Source organism: Aphelocoma coerulescens, chromosome 12 (genome assembly GCF_041296385.1).
Source record: "Aphelocoma coerulescens isolate FSJ_1873_10779 chromosome 12, UR_Acoe_1.0, whole genome shotgun sequence".
NCBI lineage: Eukaryota > Metazoa > Chordata > Aves > Passeriformes > Corvidae > Aphelocoma > Aphelocoma coerulescens.
Window position 1 is genome coordinate 5909026 of NC_091026.1, and position 18462 is coordinate 5927487.

Here is an 18462-nt window from a genome sequence, read left to right on the forward strand (position 1 = left end):
AGGAAACAACACTTTTGTTCAAGAGCACTGTAAGATAAATCAACTTGTTCCCCAGTGGAGATTTATTACTAATATAATCTCAGTTACCATTCCCAGTGAAGGTTCAGAACATAAAACAGTGTTTAGATAAAGTACCTAAAGTTACTCCACTGTAAAAGGAGCATTTTCTAGCTAACCTTTACATGTGAAAGTTCTACAAGTTCTGCAAAAATATACTGAAAAGTTACTGTCTGAAATCATGCTCTAGGGGTAAAGTCTTTGTAATTCTCTAGGAAAATCAATTAAATTTTGTGCAGGCATGAAAATTTACTTTGAGATTTAATTGTCTGAACATGACTAGAATGAAACATTTATCATTTTTTTTCAAAGATGAAGTGTTTGTCCTCTTAAAAAGTCTTTTTATAAGGCAAAATGAACAGACTAAGCGAGTCTATTAGGAATTTTTAAAATAGGCTTTAATATAGGAAATAAACTCTATGACTTAAAGCTGAGTAACAGTTTTCTAGACCTGTATAAAATCTGGAACTATCAAGGGAGATGCACTATTATGTACATTATTTGACATAGCAACAATTGAGTCTTCACAGCAGCTCTGGTTATGCAGCACTCCTCCAGCTTCTGCTGCAACCCAAGTCTTCCTGACTCTTCTGAAAGCCAGTAGTAACTCTCCGAACAGTGTCTTCCCACCTGATTTGTTACACATAGTCTGTATTAAAATCATAGGCATCATCTTCATCTGCTGGTTTATCTAAGCTGAAGGACAGTGATCTGGAACGTTCATTTCCTGAGAAGACAAAATCATGTGTTAGTGAAACCTGTGCAAGTGCTGGAGCACCAGAGCCCATCCTTCAAGCCAGGGTTCTGAATACACACCTGCCATCTGCTCTTTGGAATTTGTAGGATTTGTTTGTCCTTTTCCAGGCTTTGTTCTTCTTGTGACCTGAACTTGGCTTTCCTAAAAGTCAGAGGTCAGACATTATTTAAACATCACTAATAAAATCTCCCATGTAAATGAAACCTAACAGAGCCTGGGGATAGTGTGGGTGTCCCCTTGCATAGCTGAGCCTCTCTGCTGAGGCCAGGTGACTTGGAACAGTGTTGTTTCCTTAATTAAGGAAAAAAGCCCAACCCTAGTGAAACCCTCATTTACCTCTTCCACATCATCATCATCTTCTTCTTCCACATCATCTTCATCATCATCACTTTCTGTGAATTCCTCTTCCTCCTCTTCTTCCTCTTCTTCCTCCTTGCTTGTTTCCATGTTTGCCCACTCTGGTCCTTCCTCTATCACTTTATTTTCCTCTATTGTCCCATTTGTCATACCAGCTGACTGAAAAACAATGCTGCTTGCTGGGCTGGGGTGTTTTAAAGCTGCAGAAAACACAGAAGTGTCTGTTCAGTCCCTGTCAGCCAGCACAGATGTAGAGCCCAGCCTCCAAGAGGGGGACACTGCAGTTCTGCCCCTCCCTACCATAGACAGGGCTCCCACACAGGGTTCTGCCACCAAGGCAAGGACAATTCTCTGAGAAAAGCTTTCCCTAAGGCATCTACAGAAAACTACTAGGAACTGGAAAACTTGGATCTGAGTATAAGTAAGTTTACCTAAGTAGGTTTAGATTAAATAGCAGGAAAAAATTCTTTCCTGTGAGGGTGGTGAGACCCTGGCACAGGTTGCCCAGAGAAGCTGTGGCTGCCCCATCCCCAAAGTGTTCAAGGCCAGGCTGGATGGGGCTCTGAGTATGAGTGAAAGGCGGCCCTGCCCATGGCAGGGGGTTTGGAACAAGATGGTCTTTAAGGCCCCTTCCAACCCAGGCCAATCTATGACTCTATGGTTAATGGGAGTCTGTTACAGTAACAGTCCTACCTTGAACAGTGTTGCTGTTTTCTTCTTCTAGGTTATTTAAATTAAAGCCTTCCTGCATTTCAGCTATTTTTTGTTCTGTAAGATAGGGTGGTGGTTTCTGAAATCCTGGAGGTTGTGAGTAGTACTTTATTCTGGCTCTGAGAAAATAAAAATCAGCATTAAAAAACAACTGAAGATAACATAGTTAAATTGCTGTATTTAAAAATAAAACCCAGAGCATAAAGCTCTCAAACTGCTGAGTTTAACTACTCGTACTAATATCTGTTTAACAGCAGTTCAATAGCTATTTAAATTTGACTCTGAAGCTGTCCAACAGTATTAAGTGGATAGTCCACTCCTGAGAGGAAAAAGCAATGGCACACTGTCACCACAGGTCACCTGTAAAACCATGAGCTGTAAAAGCAGCTGAGTCACTTGAGCAAGGGAGATAGTCACAGTCAGTTACTGATTCTGAGTTACATTTATTTGTACCCTCACAATATAGGAACAACCCTAAATTTCCACAGAAAGTTTGCTACATCCTTTCCTGTCTAGAAGAGGACTACATGGACTTGGTATTTGAGAGGAAAGCAGATTTCCGTAACAGAATTACAGCCTAAGTCAGCAAACTGTCTATGGAGTAACGTGCAACAGGCTTTGACTCTTCTTGTGTATCCTTCACTACTTTAGGAAATTATCTGTGGATGGCATTCTCCAAATCTGTTGGACAATCCAGCTCTTTACCCAAGTAAAATGTGGGAAAGGAAGGGAAAAAAGCAGCCTCTCAAGTACTTTGCTGGACTCGGTGCTTCTGCTGTGCTGGATTAACAGTGAGAAAAAGGTGAGCAGCATAGAGCAAGTTCACAGCATACGTACCCTGTCCAGTCACAAAGCACTAATTTAGCCATATTTTCTATGTCAGGAACACCTCCCTTTTTCAGCATGCCCCTCTTCTGAGCCAGTAAAGATAAAAACTCTTCAGGGTCCCTGAAATCTGGGATATTATAGTGCATCATTATCTAGGGCAAAAGAAAACAGCACATTCAGAAAGGGATGCCCACCTTTCACATAGTTTTAGGAATAAAAGAGCAAATCGAGTTGGTAACAGTGAGGACAGAGTAAGTGAAAAGCTGTTTTTCTCTTGCACGTGGGAGTAAACATTACAAAGCAAATGCCTACTTCATTAACAAATTCATCTGCCATTCACCCAGACTCGTGGGTGTATAGAGACAGCACACTGGTCTGTGAAAACACTTCTCACAGAACTGAAAGGCAATTAGGCATAGGTTAATTTGCTTGAAACTAGAGTGAAATCAGAGTTGGATCTGAGGTCTTCACTGTAACTATAGGACACAAAAAGAGTATCATCCTTTTTCACTCTCTGATTGTGTGCTGAGGTGTTAAAAGCAGTGTTGGAGCTCACCTGCTGCTTACTGCAGTGATTTATGATGGCATTTACTCCTTTGAGCACATCTGCTGAGTCTGATCCTTCAGTGTCTATGATACTTCTCAAGGCCAGAGCCAGGGCACTGTTGGAAGGATCTGCAATTATACTTGGACTGTCCAACATCTTTGTCTGCTTATCGAGGTGCACAATTTGCATGGACCTATTCAGAGAGAAAAGCACTGTGAGTAGATAATCAGTGAAGGAATGGTAAGGGTGAGGGATGCAAGACACAAAGCTCAGTGTTGGATTGAATGTACTTCATACAGTCAGTTCCAGTGTTTTGTCATCATGTGCTTTGTGTAGGATAGAAATTTAAACATACAAAACATCACGTTTATACACTGTATCCCCTGGAGAGAGCTTGCATCACACAGATCAGTCCCCTTCATCTGGCAAATTTTAATGTGCATTTAAAACTGCACAACAAAGGTGTGCTCTGCCCCTACTGGATTGAAACACAAACTCAAGGTAACTGGAACACAAACAAGTAAAGGAACAGCTTTTATCAGACTGAACTTACTTGGTAACACCTCTTGCCAGGCCAACATTGCAGGCACGCTTTCCTTTAAGACTGTTGATTATGCTGCTCTTTCCCACGTTAGGGAAACCTGAGGAAAATCACATAAATCCTTGCAAGTTAAATGAAAAAACAGCTTTTAACACTGATCAAAACTGCTTCTTCCAGGTATCTTTGCTAAGGTACAGCATCAGTGTGAGATCAGAGTTGGATCTGAAGTCTTCACTATAGAAGTAAGACAAAGAATGTATCCTCATTTCTCACACTTGTAGTACTTGTGGTGCTACATTCAGTGGGATTTTTGTCAGGCAAGAGGAAGGCAGTGCCAATGGAGCACATATCCTGCCTTCCTTGTGCTCCCACAGATCCCCATGCTACACATGGAAGTGCACCACGGATCACTGTCAGCTCAAGTACTACAACACTGAGAGCCTTAGATCAGAGAACAAAGACTAGAAAGCACATTAGCAAACCAGATGTTAGCAGTTTTATCCAGTCAGATATTTACAGGATCCCAAAGCTTAAGGGAGAAGGAAACTCCTCCTGTTTCTCCAAACACTTACCTACCACTCCAACCTGAATGCCTTTGTCTTGGGTCTTGCTGTACTCTTGAAGAAGCTTCAAAAGGCATTTGCTGCCGAAATATTGAGAGGTTTCTGAGAAATCAACACGTGCACGTCTTTTTGTGACCTGTTCCTGCTACAGGATTCAAAGGCAAAAAAATCCCATGGTCAGGAGCTATTAAGGAAGACAAAATATGGATACTTAGATTTATTCATCTACTGTAATTTCAATGGTGAGAATTCCCCCACTGTACTGCAAAGCTCAGCTGAAGTGTAAAGGCACATCCATCAGTCACAGAAGTGCAAAACCAGGGGAAAAGGAACTTTAAAGATGTCTCAACATGTATGACTGCTAACACACATAACTTCCTCACAGGACAGCCTGCAGTGCTCTTACCATAGTCTTGTCCTTCATCATTGTTGCTGACTTAAAAGCAACTGTTGGAAACTCCTTCTTCAAATAATTCAACCATTTCTCTATGTTGTCCTTTGGCACCAAATCTGGAAAGAATAGCAGTTTTTTCACTCCTTAAATGAATCTTATTATGACAAATAATGTGTGGCTGAGATAGTAAAGTACTGGGTACATTCCCTAAAGGCACCCAGTGTGTCTTTTTCTGCCTTAGCAGAACACATCACAGTTACATTTCTGGCCTCTGTATTAGGTTTTTGATGCTGGGGTCTTGCTAGAAGACTTTGTATGCTACAGTGATGTTCTGTGAAGGATTATCCCACAATCCCTGCAATGGCTACTCTACTACAAAGCTGCCTTTGCTCTTGTTGTTGCTCTTGGTATTTTATTTTCTTTATTTAGCTGCTGATAACTCAGTAATTTCCACACTTTTTAGCGAGCTCAGAGTTGGATCTTATGTCTTCAATGGAATCTCAGATTCCTTTAAAGTCTTCTTCATAGCTCACCTACCACAGCACCACAGTGCCAGTAACACTTTGAGAAAACCTGTGTTTCTTACCAATTTTGTTCAGAACCAGCAGCAGCTTTTTGTTTCCTCCAGAGCAAGTGACAGCTTGCTCCAGCTGAGGACACCGGCAGCCCATTGGATCTCTGGCATCCAAAACCTCCAGAACCACATCTGAGGCCTCAAGCACCTGGCTCAGAAAAAAGACAAGATTCAAATAAGACATCACAGACCAGATGACAACTCTGGAATAGCTGTGGCTTACAAAAATAGTTGTAAACACTTTGTGTTGTAAAATCCCTTACTTCAGGGTTCTAGTTTATCACAGACAAACTTCATGTTCTAAACAGCAATACAAAAAAAGGAAAATAAGAAGTGGTCTCATTGCTGACTCTCATCTAATGATATAAAAATAGTTGAAGCATTTCACCTTCATGAGCTCCCTGCAGAATGATTTCTTTGAATTTTTATTCAGCAGCTTGTTAGTCTTTCCTTTAGATTTGCCAGGGGATTCCTGAAGCAAATAAAAACAAAAGGTAATTATTTAAATAAGAATTAGCGTGTAATACTTGTGTGCATATTCAGCATGAAAATGTAACACGTAACATGCTGCTTAAGAGGTGCAGTTTCAGGATGACTTCTAGAGGTTCAAAGAATCAAAATCATACAGGACACCTACCTTTCCCTCTGCTTTTTCCTTGATTTTGGCTGCATTCTTTTTAGCTTCCAGCTTCCTCTTCTTTTCATGTTCTTTCTGTCTGTTGAGCTTCTGCTTTTGTTTCAGTTCTTCAAGCTGATTGCAAACAAAAACCCAGGCCAGATAAACCATTTCTGAAGGTGGTAAGGAAGAATGTTCTTTTTCCCCATTTCTGACCCAAGCTCCTGAGACAGCTCAGTTAGAAGTCCTGGCTGTCCAAGTGACTCTAGGAACTCTTTTTTTGCATCCTACCCAGAGGCAACCATCCATCAGCTTGATCCCAAAACAGCAGCTCCACAGCAACCACTACAGCTGGTAAAAGTGCTGCTCCCATGTCACACTGGTCTACACTGCAGACAGAAGATCCCTATTTTCTGTGTAATCACATAATGCCATGATTTAACTCCCAGCACTCTGATGGGACATCTCTGTATCCCAGCAGCACAGGCAATTCTGACTACATTAGAAATGCCACGTCCAGCATGTTTATATGCACAGTGAGGACACGAAGGTTAAAAACAAAAGAGCAAGTCGTTGCACATTGTACAATGCTAGAAATAAATATATTATTTTTCCAAAGCACGAGTCTACTAGGACTGTCTACAGTCTGCCATGACTGCACCTCTGAGTACATACTTATGCACATAAAGCCTCCTTAAAGACAGGGATGGTCTCGGTTCTTATCCTCTTTACCACAATCTGTATTTTACCCTCTGCTTTCTTTGCTCCGCTTCCCGCAGAAGCTCTTCCTTAAACGGCGCAGCACTGGGAATTCCGGGATCTTTCTTGGGCTTTTTGTGTCCGCGTTTCTTGGCCTCCTTCCTGACTTTTCGGTGGTGTTCTCTGATCTGTAGACAAGAACAAGAAAATTTTCTCAGTCTAAGGCCTAAAACCATCAATGCACCGGCCCCAGAAGCGCAAAACGCAGCGCTGGGGGCCGCGCACGGCCGGGACTCGCTCACCTTCTTCTGGATCTTGTAGCGCTTGTGGCAGCTCAGCCTCTTGCTCGCCTTCCTCAGCTCTGCAACGCACCGCGCCCGTCAGCGCCGTGGGCAGATACACACATCCCCCGCCACCGGGGCGCGACCGAGCTCCCACCCCCGCGTTCCCCTGCGATCCCGGCCCCGATTCCCCCGCCCCGGGCCGGGCCGCCGTTCCCTCGCCCCGGTCCCCGATTTCCCCGTCCTCGATCGCTGCCGCTCTCTCGGCCACGGGCGGCCACCACCCCCCGGTGCCAGGCCGCCTCCCGCTCCCGCCTCCTCCTGCTCCCGGTGCCCCCCGGTGCCGCTCCCGGCGCTCACTCGGCCGCTTCATGGCGCCGCCACGTGCTCCCGCCGGCGGGCGCTGCCGTAAAGCGCGCCGGCGCTACCCCGCCGGGGTGTCGCGCGGGTTCGGCGCGTTGGGCGGCCGGGCGCGCTTTGCGGCAGCGGCGGCGGCGGCGGCACCGGCGGTGTCGGGACGGGCGGTACCGGCGGGACGGGACGGGCCGGGCCGGGCCGGGCGGACGCCGCGCACCCACCCCGGGTCGGCCGCGGCTGCGGGAGGCGGAGCGGAGCCGGCGGGGTGAGCGGCGCGGGCGGGGCGCGGGCCGGAGCTTGGAGGCCGCTGCCTCCCTTTGTGTGGCGGCGCCGCCCGAGCGCGCAGCGGCCCCGCGGCGCCGAGCGGCGCCTGCCCCTGTCACCTGTCCCGGGCCTGGGCCTTGTCGCCGTCCCGGTGCCCGGACCCTGACCCGGGTGCGCCTCAGCCCTTCCCGCCCCGTTCCCGCCGTGTTCCCCGTCCCGGTGCCGGGCCGGGCCCGCAGGGTGACAGCGGCCGCTCCCGGAGCGGGCCTGGGGACAGCGGCGGGTCCTGCTCTCTGTGGTGGTAACGCGGGGCGGACCCGGGACACGCTCCTGTCCGCCCGTGCCGGGAAAGGGGTTTTCTTTGTGTCCTGCTGGGAATAACACCTCACCTCCCGGGCAGGGGCTCCGGCGCTTCGGGGAATTTACATATTTGGCATCTTTGTTTCTTGTCCCGGTGTTGATAAAACGATGGATGTGTTGTCCCTATCGCTTTTTCGCCAGCTTTGCCTTTTTACAGTGCCTGGTTGCTGCCATCCGCCTCTTTCCATCCCGTAGCAGGTTTCAATGGGATCGGTAACTGGGGGAAATTCTGGCTGCGTTTCCCTCCCTTGTTCCCTTTGCTAAATTTATCATGTTTAGTGTGTCTGGTGAAATGTGGGAGGTCCTGATAGCAGTAAGTACTACCCGGGGTATCTATTGGCTTTTAGCTCTCCGTTACCTAGAGGCAGAAGACGAAACGTGTGCTAGAATGCATTGTTTTATTTTAAGTGTGTTATGTCCAGTGTGTTTAAAACCTGTTCGTGAAGTGAGGTTGGAGTGGGTGACACTTGTGGTCAGTCTATGCAGCTTTTGGGACAGACAGCCTTTCTCCCGTTGTGTATGTGTCAGTATACACGTGAATTAGTAATGGCCAAAGCGTTTCTTGCTGTGGTTTTGTGACATTTTTATGGCTGGTGGGGGCAATTACTAAGGAGATGCTCAGGCTCCTGTTACATTGGAGGTGGCTCATTTGTAGTGGTGGAGATCTTGGTGTGACTGTCGAGAGGCTTGTGAGCCAGCAGTGAGATTGCAGAAGAAACTCTGGGAGACAGGTTCTTCAGTAAAACAGTGTGTTTCTGTGCACAGCAGAGTTCTCTGTGCTTAGCAGTGTGGAAATCTAGGGAGAAGTTTGTGTTTTGGAGCCTCACCACCTTCAGTAAGAGTTTTACATTAGCAGGTCTCTCACTGAGTGTGATGTTGTCCAGACTGACACGTGTTTTGCACGGTTATTAGAGGAGAAAAATGTGTTTTGGAGGCTGTGTATGAGTGGTGAGGGTGTCTTGATCACACCAGTGTCAGAGTATGGCTGAGCCACAGCGCTGTGCTTCAGATAGCAGACATGGAACAGCTGATGGGCAGTTTGCAGGCAGGTGCCAGTTATGAGGTTCCCAAATCTTTCAGGATGGGACTGGACTGAGTGTACTTTTGGGTTCCTGGTTGAAGCAGAGTTATTGATTCTGGTCGTCCCTCCTGCCTTTCTTCCACAACCAAGGGCTTGTGTTTCCCAGCACGTGCCTGGGTGAGCCACTCCAGACTGTGGCTCTCAGATGAAAGTTGGAGGCAGTGCCAAAGCATGAGGCTGGTTGTCAGTTCCCCAGATGAATTGCCTGCCATAAAGCACAGAGCTTCTCTGCACATCCGTGTTATGAAAATGTCCAGAGTGCTGAACAGGAAAAGAATCTCTCTGGGGATTGATTGAAGGCAGGAGTTGGATGAACTACATAGAAGCAAACATTTTGCCATAAAATGGTTCTGTATATTTCACATGGAATTTCTGGGAAAAAAATCAAACTTGGAGACTGCTTAGAAATTGAAACAGTGTATTTTTAGTGTATGGCTGCATACTTACTGCTTACTTCCGAGTATAAAAATCCACTCTGAAGAGTGATGGAGGTTTAAGTATTTGTTGACCTTAAGATTATGTAGTTATGTTGTACTGCTTTGCATTCTGTAACTTTTACAGCTCTCTGGTTTGTACTCTCAGGTCAGATATCACTTCTGTTTACTCTCTGCTCTGCTTGATGAATCATTCTCTAGCAAGTGGCTGTGAAATCTGTAATGCATATTCAGGAACATTAGAGAAATATATTTTTACTGTGACAATGACAGAAGTGTCTAGCATTCTGTGTACAAAATTACTTCGTAGAGTTTCTGCTGGGCTAAAAAAAGTTGCCTTCTGTTTCTTGCTTTTTTTCTCTGTCACTCTAATTATCCATTTTATTCTTCGACTTTATTCTTTATCTACCTACTCTGAATTTTCTTCTCTCTCTCTTTCCTTTTTCTTGTCTTCCAGTTGTGGCTGTACTAACACCATTACTGGTTTGCCACTCTTAGAGTGTCACCTTCTCGCAGTATCTGTGCTTGGCCATCAGACACTATGAGGAGATTGGCTTTTCGAGGTGCTGGTTCTACTCTGGTAAATCTGGTAAATTATTGATTGTATCTCCATTCCTCTGCCTTGCCCTTTTGCTTTTCTTTTTCCTAACTGTTAATTATGCCTACCTTATTCATCTCGTGTGTGTGCCTGAAGTTGTCTCTGTCTCTAACAAAAATGCTTTAATGCAGTTACGTTTGTGCTGCCATACCTTGTCAATCACCTGAGTGCCTCCTAAAAGAGGGGTTTGGTTGGAAAATGGGGATAGGCTGGGATAGATGCATCTGTTCTGTCCTCAGCCTTTGAGATAGCCACAAATAAAGATATTTTTCTGATGCTGTCACTGGAAGTTGGGCAAGAGCCAACAACTTGTTCCATAAATTACCATAGTTGTTGGATGGTGGTTATTCATCTGTCACTGCTTGTGTTGGTAAATGCAAAACTATGGCCAAAAGAGGAGGGGGCTTTTTCTGTTTCTCCATGGTTGAGCCATTCATCCCACACATAAAGTGGGAGTGGGAGGTCCCACAGTGGTCCAGACTTCTTTTTCACTTGAATATAACACAAGGTATTCTGTGGCCCTTTTACATTTTTCATTTGTTTTGGTTGTTTGTTTGGGTTTCTTTTCTTTGTTGGTCTGTTTTTTGTCTTTTTTTAGTTTGAGATGGAATGAAGTACTTTTACACCAGAACTGAGCATGTCTCTGTACAGCATTTTGGTTGAAAACAGTGGTTCTTGTTTAGTTGTCATGCATGGGATGGGGTATGAAAATGTCAAGAGTTTAAGAATATATTCTGCCAAGAGCTGCTAAATTCACCTCCTTTACTGTGAGCTTGGGGGTTTCTGGCCTTGCTGTCATTGGTGACTATAAAACTGTAGGAGCATTTTGATTTCCCTTTACTCTTGGGAATTTTCACAAAGTTGGTGTTTACAGAAATGGCTTAACTGACCTGTAGCATTTGGCAAATGTGTCATCAGAAGCTTTGCTAGCTCTGCAGGTAGCTCTCAGCAAAGGGCTTGGATGCAATGCCAGGGCTTTAAGAATGTTTCTGTTCATTATAGAAGAAGTTGGATTCCATGGGTTCCAAGAGGCGAAGAGCTACCTCTCCTTCCAGCAGCGTCAGCGGAGGAGACTTCGATGATGCCCATCACTCCACCAATATACCAGGCCCAAGCAGGAAGAGGAGGAGACTTTCCAATCTCCCAACTGTAGATCCTGTTAGTACCTTCTTACTACTTGCACCTTTTTTCTTTCTTTCTTGGGGATACTGTATCCCTGTGTGGGATATGCTGGACTGTAAAATGAATGACCATATGTAGCACACGTACATCGGTCCTGAATCTGTTCCTGCCTTGGCTGAGCTTTGTTTAGGATCTCCTTCAGCTTTGCTTTGGTCCTGACTCCCCAGTTTCATCTTTTTCTTTCCTGTTTTGCTTTTGCTGCTTTTCTCTTTTTGCTGATGATTTTAGCAGATGGAAGGATGTTGGAGAATGAGCTGAAATCATATTGTGCAGAAGTTGAGAGCTGTGTCTGCACAGCGAATGCAGAGAGGAGTAAGAATGGCACAGGCAGTGATTGCTGAAGTGTACAATGCCTCTGCTATGCCTTTGCATGAGCAGTCTAATGTTAATTAATTGCAGGGCAGAAGAACCCCTGTTGTTATTGTAGATGCCTGTAACTTGGAGAGAATTGCACTGAATTAATTTACATTTTGGGTATTTTACTTAGAATTAGCATTGAAATAAAGCTCCTTGTGTTCAAAAAATAAATGGAAATTCTGCAGTACCTGGCACACTTGTCAGGTATCCTGCTAAACTGTGAGGTGCTCCAGTTGCTTTTCACTTCTGCTTTAGGGCGTGCTGTGGATGGGCAGCTTGTCCTTCCCTTTGTGAGCAGGCCTTTGTTTGTCACCTCCTTAAAATTATCTCCTTTTTCCTTACTTCATTGCTCTTGCATTTCAGATTGCTGTCTGCCATGAGCTCTACAACACCATCAGAGACTACAAAGATGAGCAGGGCAGGCTCCTCTGTGAGCTCTTCATCAGGGCACCGAAGAGAAGGTAAGGCCACAGGTCTGGTTAAACCTTGAACCTGAGATTTAATCAGGGAGGAGTGGAAATTGATAAATACTTCAGCAATAATTTGTGAAAAATCTAAGCTACATTTGTCATAGCTTCACATTGGTGTTTGATCCAAGTGTTTGATGTAATTATTCAATGGGATGTGCTTACCATCTCTTTTTCAGCAAAATAAAAAGATACACTGAATTAATTTAAAATGTTTCTTGTGACGCCTGCCTAAAACATTTATGCCTTTGATTATGAAATACTTTATATAAGTGGTGGGATGTAATACTAAGGACACAGCTTGGGAAGGTTAATAGAAGTGATCCTTGAAACTGCAGTAGCTAAGTAAGGGGCTGAATTTTCTCTTAAACTCAGAAAATTGAGGACAGTAACAGAACATACATAAAGTGAGCTGACTGCTAGACCACTGTCCAGATATTTTAGCTGTAACAAAAATATATTGGAACTTTCTTTGGTTTATTTGGTCATAAACATGCACAAGCTTTAGTGCTGTGGTTTTGGTTTTACTGCTTGGAATATAATGCCTGTTTTTGTCATTGTAACAGAAATCAGCCAGATTATTATGAAGTGGTTTCTCAGCCAATTGATTTAATGAAAATCCAACAAAAGCTGAAGATGGAGGAATATGATGATGTGAATGTGCTGACTGCTGATTTCCAGCTTCTCTTTAACAATGCAAAGGCTTACTATAAGGTGAGCAAACTACATGTAAAGGCTTGAATCCATTGTAAAAGGGGTAGAAATGTTCAAATTCTGCCTTGGTTTGGCTGAAACCTCTTCGGTTTAGCCTGAAGTACTATTGGTAAGAGAACAGCACACATTGCAGTTATTTGCATATATTTCCATAATGTTGGCTGTATCTTTCAGAGATGTCCTACTATAGCAATTTTTCTGTGGAAAATTGTAAAATAATGTGGGGAGGATCTTCATGTAGTTTTCCAAAAGACATCAAAAGCAAAAATGGAGATATAAACTGAGAAAAATACTCCTCTATCAAAGCCTTCCCATTTTACAACACACTCTGTGTAACCCTTTGAAATGGTGAAAGATTTATTGCTTTTTTTCCCCCAGAAGGAATTGTTTATACTAACAGCAAGCTTATGGTAGGAGTGTTGAATCTTTCTCTTCCATTTGCTACTTAATCAAATGAAAAAAAGGCACATTCACTGTTACGGTCAGTGATGATAGATATGAGTGTAATGTTAGCAAGGCTACAACCCCCATGGCCATTCCCCAGACTGGGTGTGTGTTTTATTGTGGATATTAATGGGTTTTATTGCAGTTTTCAAAAGGAAGTGGGGAAAAAATTGGATGAATCTTGTGTAATGAAAGGTTGTGTTAAATCCATAAACCAGTGAAATTGTGTGTGGTGAATTACATGATACAGCAAATCAAAACCTGCTAATACTGCCTTTCATATATCTTTGACTTTGGAGATGATCCAAATACTGAATAACCCAGCTGGTGTAACCAGGTGACATTCAGAAAGGCAGTGTTTGTTTTGCTTGTGTGTGTGTGTAGTAGCTTCTTGAAAAACAGTCAGATGTTAATGCATTTGCACATTCTGCTTCCAGCAGAAAAAGTACAAAGATTTCCAAATCAATTGTGTACTCCTGGAGCTTTGCAAGGAATTCAGCATGAAAAACCCAGCATTAATGGGCTTTTCCATGAGGGGAAAGGACCTGATGGTAGGAAAGATTGATCAGGGTTTTACAGAATGTGTGCTGCCTTTGCCTGTAAAATTGTGGGCTCAACATTTAACTGTATCATGAAGATCTTGCATTAGACTAAAAACAGGTATCCATTATTCCAGGATGAAGGAATGTTGGCATTTCCAGAGAATTACGGAGCTGTGAGCTGGAGGTGTGGCACACAAACTTAACTTCTTTTCACCTTTTACCTTTCCCAGGCAGTTCCATGGCACATACAAGCCAGGCACAATGATTCATTGTCAAGGTCTTTATTCCAGCAGGTGTTTTATTGGCAGTGCTACAGCAGAACAGCAGCCTTTGGGTGTTCTGTATTTCTGGTCAATTCTCACACTCCTGAGCATCCTGCATTGATACAGAGGGAAGCAGACTTGTGGAACAGGATACCCTTAAAAAATCTGCTCTTCATAAACAACACCTGGTCTAATGTGCTGAGAATATTAAGCCTAATAAGGCAAGATTAAGAACAGTTCTCATGTTGGTTTCTCATTTGTATTACAAGCTGTCAGAGGTTGAGAGAGTGAAGTAAGAAGAGTGCAATCAGCAGTAATAAGGTGACATTATCAGCAGGAATACCTGAAATAGAGCTTAAATGACAGAGGAAAAGGAAAGAAAAATACATGGGTGGAAAAGCTGTCTTTGTTCTGGGTAATGTTCTTAGGCAGTAATGTTAATAGGCACGTGCTTGTCTGCCACTGCCAGCTCTGTATTTTTGAAAGTTCATTTTCTAACTAATGCTTCTACCTCTCCTAAAAGATGTATCTTGAGGTGTACCCAGGTGGTAGCATGTTGTCAAGTTCTTTGGAATTTCCCAGTTAATGCTGAGTATAAACTATTGCAGTGCTTTCAAAGATATTTAATGGTATTCTTATATAGAAGTTAATTTTCAAGTGCCATGCAATGACAGCAGTATTGGCTTAAATCACATTTCTGGCATATTGATATTTAGTCTGTTTTAAATGCTGGTGTTGTGCTTCAACAAAACCCAGTGATTTCTCCAGATTCATCTAATTGGCTTGTCCAAGCCTCAACCCAGCTAATTTTATTGCTAAGTTTCCTGAAAGACTTGGATGCTTTTGAGTGATACAGGTTATATTTTCAAATGCTTATTGTGATTCTTAACTCCTCTGTTGAAGAAGAAATGAAGCAGCAATTTCCCAGGTTTACTATTACTCATTGAATACATTTAATACCTTTCAGCTAATAACTTAAAATTTCCCTCAGATGAGAATGCTCTGAATTTTGACTGGAATGTCTGATTGGTTTTTGCAGCCAGATTCTCCTGAATATAAAGCTGCCTGCAAACTATGGGAGCTGTATTTGCGCACAAAAAATGAATTTGTTCAGAAAGGTGATGCTGAGGAGGATGATGATGATGAGGAAGGACATGACAATCAAGCAAATTCTGAATTAGTAAGTGTGGCCATGACAACTGGGGAAGGAGGAGGCTGTAACTGTGGATGTCAGGTGACTCTGAGAGGGTGAAAAAACATCGAGTAGTATTTTCATTGTTAAATTATGCCCCAAGGGGTGTTTCTTTATGCAAGTTTATTAGTTAATCACTTCACAGCATTGTATGTTTCACTTTTGCCTACCAAAAAAAAAGCTATGAGGGTTTCTTATATGAGTTCTGGTTTAGTTGGAATAATATGATGTGTGCTTGAATTCATGCCAGGATTGAGGTTTGTATCAGCAGGTGTCCCATTCAGTCAGTGCAGCTGTTCCTGGAGTGTTGTGAGAGGAAGTTTGGGCTTGCCTGGTGTTTGTGATGTTGGGATGCACGTTTTCATTCCCAGTGTGATGTGTGTCTGACAGTCTGCAGTGTAAACCTGAAATTAGAGTTTTCTAGTGTACCTTTGCCTACATAAACAATGTTGTCTTCAAAAGTTGCGTCCTTGTTTTGTAGCCGATTTTTTTTTTTCTGTCTTTGGAGTGTAAATTTCAAGTGCAACTTGAAACACTCCACTATGGCTGCTATTGAAACTTTTTGTGATTTTTGTTTCCTACTCAGTCATCTCCAGGTTACCTGAAGGAAATTCTGGAACAGCTTCTTGAAGCTGTAGCTGTTGCCACAAACCCCTCAGGACGCCTCATAAGTGAACTGTTTCAGAAACTTCCTTCTAAAGTGGTGAGTATTTTAATAATATTGGTTGTGTTCTAAGTTGGAAGCCTGGACATTTCTATATCTGATGTTACAGGCTGTGATGGCCATGCTCAGGGTGCAGTTCTCTATTTCTGTCTCATCAGTGGCAAACTCTGCCTGTTTTTACAGCTCTGTTTCAGAACAGTGGTGAAAATTTTAGCCAGCAGAATAAATATTCTGAAAATCATCACCGTGGATTTGAATTTCAATCAGAACTGGTCCTTTAATCAGTTTATTGATTCATTAGAATTCCTTGTATCTGCCTTATGACCTGGCTTGTCCAAGTTGAAGCCTAGTGCCGTATTTTGAGGCTTACACTGTTCTTATCTGCAATTCATCTGATGGCTCATTCTGTGAGCTGTTAGGACAAAAGCTTTGTGACTGTTTATAGTAACACATAAATTAATTTTGTTTTCCAGCAATATCCAGATTATTATGCAATAATAAAGGAACCCATAGATCTTAAAACTATTGCCCAAAGGATACAGGTATGAACATATTAATGTGTCAGGGTACAGACTTGTTTAACAGTAAACATTCCAGAATGGTTAGAAGTAAAACTTTATTGTAGCAGGAAAGGCAATGTGTTTTCCCCCTGCTCTTAAAAAACCTGCATACTGTGGTGATTCAATGTTCTGTGCTGGGTTAGTGCTGCAGAAGTAGCTGTGTGGAAAATCAAGCATTGTAAGCTGTGGAGTGCTGGCTTTGAGCCAGAATATCTCAGGTTCCTTGATGTTTAATGGCTTAAAGCAGTTCCTTGGCAAGTGCTGCTCATGTAAAACATTGAAGTAGCGAGGCTTGGTCGTGCATTATCATCACCTACTTCTGTTCTAGTGCTATAAATAGATGTTTTGTACTGATGCATTTTTCATCTTGCTTCTCCAGTAATTTGAAATATTGTTCTGTAATTCTAGCATTTTGTGTAGTAGTGAGGGATGGGACATAGACTAATTGAACTAGAGAATAAAGTTAAAACAGCATTTTGTCAGAACTCTTCAAAATGTAGATAATATGTTCTATTAAGTGTTTTTTTCAATCTTCTCATTCATGAGCTTTATAAAGACTTAGCATATATGTATGTTACTGTCTTTTTTTGATTACTTTTTCCAGATACTTATCTGTTGTCTTTATAAGTAAGTTGTTTTTCTGTAAACATTCCCTTTATTGAATATTAATTCCTTTGCTTTTCACTACTGACTTAGTTCTCATGCTGTCTGAAGGTTGCCACTTTAACCAGTTCTGCTTTTTGTTGTATAGAATGGAACTTATAAAAGCATTCATGCCATGGCCAAGGACATAGATCTTCTGGCAAAGAATGCCAAAACCTACAATGAGCCTGGATCACAAGTGTTCAAGGTTAGTTTCAGTTGTTCATAGTGCGATTTGAGTTCAGATTTTCTTGACTACTTTCTGTGCTGATTGATCCTTAAATAAATCTTGAGCATAAAGCTCTCAAGGCCCTGTTTGCTTTTCTTTTTTAATAGCTTTTAGTGGTTTTTTTGTTTTTTTTTTTTTTTTTTTATATTGCTTTTAGTAAAATTGGGGTACAGAGATGACAAAAAATGAGCTTGAAACTACTCAGATCTTCTATTCAGTTTTTTCAGGCCACTGTGAAAATACTGTGTGGGTGTATTTCATGCAGACTTTGTTCTATGCTTCATTTCTCATGCAAAATTATGTTATATCTAAATGTAAAAACACCTTTGTTTTTTTTTTAGATAGCTGGATATATCTGATTACAATATTATTCACTTCCAACATTAAACAAAAAAAATCTTTTAATTGACAGGATGCAAATGCGATTAAAAAGATATTTAATATGAAAAAGGCTGAGATTGAACACAGTGAGTTGGCCAAGTCAAGTCTCCGAATCAGGTACTGCAAATAGAGTTCTTTTTATAATCTCATGTAAAAACCTCTATAGCCATTCCCTTAATTGTGCTGTGGAGAGTATAGTGGAAAATAATTGCTTGAAAACTTAGTTTAGTGTTGTTTTAAAAGTTTTACATTGGTTAAAATAGTTTCTGGAAGAAAGCTTTTTTTATTGAAATACTTCTGTGGTGAAATATTTCTGTGATGTACTTGATTATGAAAAACAGTATCAGTGGATCTTTAATAAGTTATGGCCAACTTCCACCACATGTTTATAAGTTAATAACAGAAAATGAATAGGGAATAACAAGGTGCTTTGTTTTATGAAAAGTGTTGGATATTCTTGAAACTTGTTAGGAGCTGAAACCAAAGGGCTCACAGGTAGGTAAGGGCAGAAATACAGAAACAGAACCTTGGGCAAAAGATATTTAGAAGGAAGACCACTCTTGTTTGAAAAACAGTTTTTAGCTATGAAGAGAGGCACAGGAAGCTGAAGGTCTGGATATATTAATCAGTGAGGCAGAGATTTGACCTTGAATATGCAGGTATAAAACACTTGATGAGAGTTGATAGCTCTATTTGTTTCATGGAATGATTTTACTTAGGAAGCAGCATTTTCTTCCTGTGAAAATCCATAGTGTATGGAGAAGTGATGCAGTCATTTAAAATGTTTCTTAACTGAAATGCAATTA

The 18462-nt window shown here is 42.2% G+C and overlaps 2 protein-coding genes and 3 non-coding genes across 8 annotated transcripts in view; 1 reads left to right on the plus strand and 4 right to left on the minus strand.

Annotated features, from left to right (window-relative positions):
- Nucleotides 1–433: 433 nt before the first annotated feature.
- Nucleotides 434–7325, minus strand: GNL3 (G protein nucleolar 3). The gene is made up of 15 exons (XM_069028030.1): nucleotides 7286–7325; nucleotides 6947–7005; nucleotides 6695–6832; nucleotides 5967–6080; nucleotides 5718–5801; nucleotides 5342–5477; nucleotides 4768–4871; nucleotides 4371–4506; nucleotides 3811–3898; nucleotides 3267–3450; nucleotides 2720–2862; nucleotides 1865–2001; nucleotides 1151–1371; nucleotides 874–955; nucleotides 434–784 (listed from the first exon to the last, which is right to left on the minus strand). Exons 1-15 carry the CDS (start codon nucleotides 7296–7298, stop codon nucleotides 696–698), a joined length of 1728 nt encoding a protein of 575 aa, XP_068884131.1. The 5' UTR covers nucleotides 7299–7325; the 3' UTR covers nucleotides 434–695.
- LOC138117867 (small nucleolar RNA SNORD69) lies at nucleotides 3517–3592 on the minus strand. Its single transcript, XR_011154904.1, has one exon. It is a non-coding gene; the product is annotated as a small nucleolar RNA SNORD69 (small nucleolar RNA).
- LOC138117866 (small nucleolar RNA SNORD19) lies at nucleotides 3996–4069 on the minus strand. Its single transcript, XR_011154903.1, has one exon. It is a non-coding gene; the product is annotated as a small nucleolar RNA SNORD19 (small nucleolar RNA).
- On the minus strand, nucleotides 5211–5286 carry LOC138117865 (small nucleolar RNA SNORD19). The gene has a single exon (XR_011154902.1). It is a non-coding gene; the product is annotated as a small nucleolar RNA SNORD19 (small nucleolar RNA).
- A 38-nt stretch (nucleotides 7326–7363) lies between the features above and the next one.
- PBRM1 (polybromo 1) overlaps nucleotides 7364–18462 on the plus strand; it is a 59497-nt gene continuing 48398 nt past the window's right edge. For 2 of the 4 annotated variants that reach the window (XM_069028377.1, XM_069028378.1), the window contains exons 1-10: nucleotides 7465–7547; nucleotides 9879–10010; nucleotides 11022–11177; nucleotides 11922–12019; nucleotides 12592–12739; nucleotides 15028–15168; nucleotides 15767–15883; nucleotides 16318–16386; nucleotides 17156–17254; nucleotides 17688–17773. In XM_069028377.1, coding sequence (XP_068884478.1) covers nucleotides 9963–10010; nucleotides 11022–11177; nucleotides 11922–12019; nucleotides 12592–12739; nucleotides 15028–15168; nucleotides 15767–15883; nucleotides 16318–16386; nucleotides 17156–17254; nucleotides 17688–17773 — 962 coding nt within the window. In that variant the 5' untranslated portion in view covers nucleotides 7465–7547; nucleotides 9879–9962. Of the gene's footprint in view, nucleotides 7548–9878; nucleotides 10011–11021; nucleotides 11178–11921; nucleotides 12020–12591; nucleotides 12740–15027; nucleotides 15169–15766; nucleotides 15884–16317; nucleotides 16387–17155; nucleotides 17255–17687; nucleotides 17774–18462 lie in introns of all 4 variants that reach the window. The other 2 variants (XR_011154877.1, XR_011154876.1) reach the window with 2 other exon arrangements.